The sequence below is a fragment of the Paramormyrops kingsleyae genome, chromosome 1 (assembly GCF_048594095.1).
Source record: "Paramormyrops kingsleyae isolate MSU_618 chromosome 1, PKINGS_0.4, whole genome shotgun sequence".
Lineage (NCBI taxonomy): Eukaryota > Metazoa > Chordata > Actinopteri > Osteoglossiformes > Mormyridae > Paramormyrops > Paramormyrops kingsleyae.
In genome coordinates this window covers 35,134,509-35,142,500 of record NC_132797.1, presented here as the reverse complement: position 1 = coordinate 35,142,500, position 7,992 = coordinate 35,134,509, and the positions used below count along the sequence as shown (strand labels likewise).

Sequence of the window (7,992 nt, the reverse complement as noted above, 5' to 3'; positions counted from 1 at the left end):
CCTGCTTCTACACACTGTATGTATTTTACAGCTCACTCTCTCACTCTCAGTCAGATACACACACACATACACACACACTCCTGCTTCTACACACTGTATGTATTTTACAGCTCACTCTCTCACTCTCAGTCAGATACACACACACATACACACACTCCTGCTTCCACACACTGTATGTATTTTACAGCTCACTCTCTCAGTCAGATACACACACACATACACACACTCCTGCCTGTACACACTGTATGCACATTTATACACACAATCTCTGTGCTGCTTTCTCTTGCGCCCCCCCCCCCCCCGGCTAATCCACATCTGGTTGTGTTTTGCCCTACTGAGGGACCACACCCACAGGGCGCCAGGTTGGGCCTTAAACCCGGCTTGCGCTGGTGACGGACACAGGCTGTTTTGGCAACATGAGGCCTCTCGCAGCTCTCTCTCCTTTATCCCGTCACTGCTCCGAAACCCGAGCCCCATCTACCCCCTCCACCTGGAATCTGGGCCTCTTCAAAACCTGACACTTTCTAAATAAAGGTTTCTCATGTACAGGATTATTCCGTGTTCAGCCTGTCCACCCCCCAGCCCCCTAATTCCCTGGTTCCCCAGGTTGGCAGTAAAACGCTGGATGTGTCTGAGTCACAGAACCTTCCTAACTGGTGAGCTGATGCTGCTTCAGTGAGCTTCTCCTCCATGTTCCTGCTGGACCTCCAGCGGAGAACATGGGGAAAGCACAGGGAGACTCTCTTATGTGTAGGAGTCATTTTCTGTAACGTGTGCAATATAATTGTAGGTTTTCAAAAATCTCATATTAATGAACTAAAGATCACACTCAAATCAGTTGGAGGATATTGATTCATATGTTTTATCATATTGTTTTAGGTTTTGGTTAGCCGATCCATTTATTAAATGGCCTTTTGTTTGGCCACGGACCATCTATGTCAGGTGTGGCCAAACTTATCCAGAAAGGACTGTTGTATGTGGGATTTTGCTGCAACTCCCTAATTAGATTATTAATTAGAGGACTGATTGGCTGAAGAGTCCTCACACCTGGGTTTGAACAGCTGACCTACAGGTTATCCCAAAAACCTGCATACACAGCGGCCCTTTGCGGATAAAATTGCCCACCCCGATCTATGAAGAGGAGCCAGTCAGTAAAACTGCATTTATTAAGCATAGGCCTATATATCCTTAAGAATAATAAAACACGCAAATGCTAATAATGAAACAACTTTTGGAATTCAACACTTAAAAAGGACAGTAACGAATCAGTTTATTGGGTGTGCATATGAAATTTGCTGTCAGGCCGAGCCTGATTTGATAAATATGAACAATGGGAGGCTGCATTGCACATATTTCCAGTGCTGTCGTCAGTCAGTGAGGTTGGGTTAGGGAAGAACCACAGTGCAGAACATTGCAGGAAGATTGTGAAGCTGCTTCAGATCAAAGCATTCTCTCTATGGCACCTGCTTTTTGGCTCCTGTTTTAACAAGGGGAGACTTTCTAGGTCACGGACACCATATATCTTGTTACCCACGATCTATTTCTCCCTTTTTTATGCCACGTATTGCCATGCAAAGGTATCTCGGCATGTCAAACAGAATTGGGTCAACCATCAAAACCAGGGAGTTGCTGCCCCCTGTTGGCCAGCTCTGGTACAGTTACTCTCTTTGGGAGGCTACACAGTCCACCCTACCCCCCCCCCCCCTTCCCAACATCAAAGGCTCCCTGGAAAGCAGTATGGCTCAGCAGAAAGTTAACCTGGAGAGAAAATGGAGAGGGACTAACACCCTCCTTTTGGGGAACAGTCCTGGATGGTGTTCTGGTTCAGCAACTGATCTCTCAGTGGGCTACATGAAGAAAGCACCCCCCCCCCACACTGGTAACTCTTCAGACAGGAGGGCTGCCTGTAGCTCAGAGCCTCCTTTCAGCCTCATGTGGGCTCATACGAGGTCAAAAGCAGGGTGTGATCAGATTACAGTGCGCTTCTTTTCAAGGAATGTAAGGTTTTCAAGGTGAAACAGTTTCATGTGTTGATGTCAGTAATACAGGCTACCTTCTGTCATGAGTAATTATACAAAAACTGAGAAAAGTTTAAAAAAAAAAAAGAAACATGTAGTGTAATGTATGTCACGCCAAGTCCTGTGGAGCACCAGATTTTATTGTCAATCAGCCTGCAAGCTAGTTCCAGAGGGGAAGACATGTGCAGGTTAGAGACTCCTCACAATAATTATGACATGTTGCACCTGTTTCCACAATCTGGAAATCCAAAATGATGACAGCTCTGCAAATATCAGAAACTGAACTTACATGGTGGGAAGCACACAGGTTTACTGGTAATGTACATCCTGGCTGGGTATGGACTTCCTTCAGCAGCAGAATTTAATTAGCACTGCCCCCCCCCCCACACACACACACACACAGCAGGAGGGCCCTCATATGAGTGGGGCGTCTCTCATTTTGTCACTGAATCAGAATTTAGCCAGACTTGTGTTGGCGCAAGTGAGATGTAGGGAATCACTTGACAAGGGCATTGATGGACAGGCCTGGTAATTAAGGTAGACAGCTTGGCCCAAACATGGTTCTGAAATATTTATGTTTGTGTAAAATCTGAGGGAAAGATATCTAAAATATATATGTTGATCTACATGGAATTTTGAATGCATTTTTTTGTGATGCAGAAGCCTCATCACCCTCTTTCCCTCATAACCTCAGCTTCGCATTACAGTATTAGAAAGCAGCAGCACTGGAATGCCAGTCGCCTCCTCTGCACGGCCCCATGTGGTAACTCAGCCTGCTGGGTGGGTTAAATAAACTCAGCAGGGTCACAGGTCATGGGTCACATTGGCACTTGTTCCCCCTGAATGTCTGAGAGTGGGGAGTGTGTTGAAAATTAATACAAGTACTGTTTACTTTCTTTGGCTTAAGACATTAAATAGATTTATGTTTTTCCATATGTGAAATGTACCAAGATTAATCAAGAAAAATGGCTGTTTACGCCTAGAAAATACTGAAGTGACAGTTATGAGAAATTATATTGTCAGTGCTTTTCCAAATGTTACTTCCTGGTATAGTGGTTCCAGGTACCCTTATATACACCAATGACAAAAGATTCTTTGGAAAATGTTCCAACTACACATTTAAAGAAATAAAACAGTCTGCTCCCCCTTGTGACTGCTGGCTTTTTTATATTGCAGCTGAGGCGAGGTTTATTGACACTACCCTCCGCTACACAAGCCCTCCTCACCCAAGGAATCGGGTATGTAACAGACACTTATGTCTATAGTGACATACAGGTGAAGTTATCCAGTATTGGGGAGGTTACACACAAACGTATCCCATTGCAGACAGAGGTGGAAAGTTCATGTCCAGGTAGTACAAATCCAGACCAAGATTTTGTTTCAACCAACCAGCTGAATATAAAGAGTCAAACTCACATCAGTACTCAGCTGCTTGGTTGGAACAAAACCTTGGTCTGGATTTGTACTTTCTGGGCCTGAACTTTCCACCTGTCTGTAATGGATGTCTTTTGTGAGTAACTTCCCCAACACTGGATTTCTGAAGGAGTTAACTAGGTATACGTATGTACTAACAGACCCCAGATATGTACTACCTGGTATGTACTAACGGACCCCAGGTATGTACTACGTGGTACGTACTAACGGACCCCAGATATGTACTACCTGGTACGTACTGACGGACCCCAGGTATGTACTACCTGGTACGTACTAACGGACCCCAGATATGTACTACCTGGTATGTACTAACGGACCCCAGGTATGTACTACTTGGTATGTACTGACGGACCCCAGGTATGTACTACCTGGTATGTACTGACGGACCCCAGGTATGTACTACCTGGTATGTACTAACAGACCCCAAGTATGTACTACCTGGTATGTACTAACGGACCCCAGATATGTACTACCTGGTATGTACTGACGGACCCCAGGTATGTACTACCTGGTATGTATTAACGCACCTCATTAAAAGAGCTGCTGGCCGTGCATGTCTTTGTCTATGTTGCTGTATTATTTTTTGGGATAGTATGTACTATTACACATTCCGAGGAATTATCTTTGTGTGTCTTGCAGATGATTGACAGGGAAGATGATCTTGATGTACAGCGGGAAGCTGTGAAGAGCCAGGCTGCGGAAGCTGATCGCGAGGTTGCTGTACAGGGAACGGTGAGCTACGGCTTCTCCACTTCATATTTACATTCCAGTGCAGATATGTTTCTGTGGACAGAAGACCAGTCTAAACCTGTTACCATTTCCCTCTGCCCAGGGAAAAGGGTCTGCCCACAAGATCCAAGAACAACAGAGAGTCTATGCCCAGGGTCATTCCACTGGGGAACACGGTCGGAGTACCATTCCATCCCACAGTCTTCCTGTTGATGAACAGGAGACCAATTATTTCTCTGGTCAACGAGATCCAATGAGCATTGCTGCCAGTAGTCTTCTGCCTGAGGAACAGGGGCAAAGGACCGTATCTTTAAATGGCCGACAATTTGATGAACAAAAACACAAGATCGGTATTGCTCATGGTCATCCATTTAAAGATCAGGAGCAGAAGATCATTTCTGACACACCTAATGTCACGACAGCATATATAAGAAACCAACTTTCAGGGACAGACCATTCTACAAGCTTTAATACAACCATTACTCTGTCAGTACTTCAAGTGGAGGAGGAGGGGGAGGACCTCTCTGAAGAAGGCACACAGGGGCATGGAGAACAGGGCAGCTCCTTGGTGGTATCACCAACAGAGAAGTTCCATCATATCAGCCATCCAGTATTGAAGCCAACCACCAGTAGTAGTAACTCCACAGTGGACCTTAAGAGCAGCATGAGGACTGCAGGAGCCCTGAGTGCCAGGTGAGTGCTGTCTGCTCAACCAAGCAGTGGTATAATCTGACTTTAAATGGTCCATTTCAGTGAGGGCATTAATGCTGAGCTTGAGATGGAATGGTCCTTTAGATGTCTCCTGGTTTAGGCCTTAGCAGAACAAAGACGTGTGTATTCGCTGATCCCTCACTCTTTTAGTGTCCATCTCACTTCTCCTTTCCAGAGCTTCCCTTCCTTTATTCTTCCCCACTCTTCCATCTTCATCCTTCCTCCCTATCTTTATCCTTCTCTCGTAACTCCAGAGACAGGGGTGGTCTTCATGTCTGCACCCAGGCACGGGTCACAGGAAGTAAAGCTCTGCGGAGCCTCAGATCTAATGAACATCCTGCCTAATTACCGGAGGCTCTCCACCCTCGCTCTGCCTCTGCACTCCATCTGGAGTCTGTGCTTGGTGGCTTTGATCACAGGTCCGGTTTCAGTGCCGTCCCTAGGTGTCTGTGCTACAGTCTGACCTTTGCACTCTCCTTATCATCTCTTACTGTCCGTCCACTTTCACCCGTCTCCACTCTTACCTTCACTCGACCGTGGCATCCCTCCGTCTGACACGAACCCTATACCTCTAACTTTATTTACTTTTCCTTGCTCAGGTGGACTGAAGAGCCCAAGCAAACAAACACATCTGCAGATGTAGACAAAGCAGAAATCAGGGGGCAGCAAGAGGAAACAAAATATACAAAGAGGAAACAGGAGCTTATAGAGGAAGGATTACGCAAAAGATCAGCTGCCCGGGTTCCTGTGGGTGACCAAACATCAGTGAGTGTTATTATAAAGAAACTACAATGCTCAAATCACATGGCATACACTGAATTTTATACACTGAAGTTTTCCTCATTTTCCAGAAAAAAGCAAACCTAAAAGGACAGAGGCTTCAGAAAAGTTCTAGTTCAGAAACAGGGATGGTGATGAGCCAAAGGAAAAAGATGAAAAGCCAAGAGGAGTTTGTTGTTGGTGAGTATGGTGCTCTATGTCAGAGAGGTCAGCCAGAGGCCCTCTCACCCCAGCGCCTGATCGCCTCCTTCCCGTGTCCACAGGAAAGCCACGTGAGCGCAGCGTGAAGACTGACAAAGCTGAGAGAAATCTCCATTTAAAGAAGAAACTAAAGGCCTCCACCCTGAATAAAGCAGCTAAACACAGAGACCTGGGGGCAGAAGAATGGACTGAGAGCAGAATGACACGGGACAGTGATTGTGACAGGGACTGCACAAGCGATGAAGACGAGTGCCAACTGTGTGGCTCTGTATCACACAGCTCTGTGGGAGGAGCCTCTTCAGGAACACCCAGCACAGGCAGGACTGACCAGCAGGAGACCACAGCGCCATACTGCCAAGGGGTGGCTTCTCATGATTACCTTCAGACATCTGGCGATACTGTGGTGACAGAAGACCAAGCGCAGCTTCTTAGCTGTGAGGCTAGCAGTAGCATGGTTAGCAAATAATGCAAAAATCTCTGCTATTGTGTATTTTACTACTGAAATGCTGCAGTGAAGTATGCATGTGTATGGGACTGGGAGAACTGGGATATACTCGCTGTCTTTCCATGTGTCCCAGGATGACAGCGATGGAAAACTTGCATCCTGTGTGGAGCAGCAGAGGGCAGGACCAGCCGAGCGTGCAGAACGCCGCAGAATGGAAGTGGAGAGGAAGAGAAAGGAGAAACAGGAGGAGAAGCAACGGCAGCAGGAACGAGAGGAGAGGGAGGAGCGCATGAGGCTGCAGCTGGAGATCGAGCAACAGCAGCGAGCAGAGGCATTCAAGTACTCCTCAACAAGAAGCTTCCTGTTCCTTAAGCAAGCAACAGCACCCTCAAGTGGCTATTAACTGCAACATCCTCTTAGAAATACTGCTAATCAAATCAAAGCTCATCAGTTCAACAATTCAGCATATAGCAGTAGATGCATGTAATAAAATGAGTTTCCCAACGAGGTCAATATATTAAAATAATTTACTATAGGATGCATTGCCAAGTATTACAAAATTGCCTGTTGACGTGTGTCTTCTAACATTACTATAACAGATATCTTGGAATTGGGGGTAGGAGGGTTGAAATTGAGGGAGTTTTCTGCAGATGGCTTAATTTTGCACCATTGTGTAGCAGATAAGCTGAATACAGAACAATGATGAGCAATTTAAGAAATAATAATAAGAATAATCAATTTCAGAACAAAAAATATGTGCATGTGACTGAGATAATAGATGCAAAATTGCTAGGAGCCCCTTGTTTGAAATTACAATGATAAAACGTTGTAAATAATAAATAGAGCATGTTGTGTACATACTATTCAAAGTGTGTGCCTGTGGTTTTGCAGACTTAAGCGGCTGAAAGAGCAGGAGGAGCAACAGAAGCTGGAAGAGGTTCAGAGGGAGAGGGTGAGGAGAGAGCAGGCTGATAAGGAGGCAGAAAAGAGGAGACAGGAGGAGGAAAGGCGGCAGCTCCAGCGCCTCCTGAGGATCAGGCGAGAGGAGCAGGAGCGCAGGGCAGGTATGCAAATGCTAAACCTTCAGACTTCCTACCGGGAAATAAACTAAGGAGAGCAGTAATGGGCAGCCGAGAATGGGGGGGGGGGGTCACACCTGTTTACGTGCAGTGGAGCTGGAGAGCCAGCGTGCAGTGAAAGAGGCACAGAGAGAGGAGGAGAGGAGGAAGCTGCAAGATATGGAGGAGAGTGAGCGGACGGAGTACCTGTACAGACAACTGAAAGAAGAGGAGCAAAAGCAGAAGGCAGAGGAGGAGAGGAAGAGGAAGCAGGAGGAGGAAACGCAGCAGGCTATAGAGCAGGCTAGACTGCAAGCAGAAATATTTGCCAGGTAAATCATTACACTGGGGTAAATATTAGTGCACTGGAGATGTTGCTAAAACCTGCCCTGTTTGATTAGTCACATAGGTCATGGAGCAGAGGACTGCCATGGGGCAGGACACAGAAGAGCACAGCTTAAAATAAAGGTTTCATGAAGCAAATATCTACATAAATATGGAGAGGAAGGCTGTTTAAGAAAGCCAAACCGCAAAACAGCATAAACATACAGACACAAATTATAACCCATACAGGCAGACCACGTGGAAAAGCTGCTTTCCTCACTTTCAATTTATA

At 46.0% G+C, this 7,992-nt stretch overlaps 1 protein-coding gene across 2 annotated transcripts in view; it reads left to right on the top strand.

The window, feature by feature from the left end:
* Positions 1-7,992, top strand: part of kiaa2012 (KIAA2012 ortholog) — a 28,635-nt gene that overhangs the window by 19,004 nt on the left and 1,639 nt on the right. For both annotated transcript variants that reach the window (XM_023806067.2, XM_023806068.2), the window contains 9 exons: positions 3,195-3,256; positions 4,092-4,184; positions 4,285-4,874; positions 5,492-5,657; positions 5,744-5,852; positions 5,936-6,327; positions 6,452-6,657; positions 7,210-7,382; positions 7,489-7,708. In XM_023806067.2, the coding sequence (XP_023661835.1) occupies positions 3,195-3,256; positions 4,092-4,184; positions 4,285-4,874; positions 5,492-5,657; positions 5,744-5,852; positions 5,936-6,327; positions 6,452-6,657; positions 7,210-7,382; positions 7,489-7,708 (2,011 nt within the window). The remainder of the gene's footprint in view (positions 1-3,194; positions 3,257-4,091; positions 4,185-4,284; positions 4,875-5,491; positions 5,658-5,743; positions 5,853-5,935; positions 6,328-6,451; positions 6,658-7,209; positions 7,383-7,488; positions 7,709-7,992) is intronic.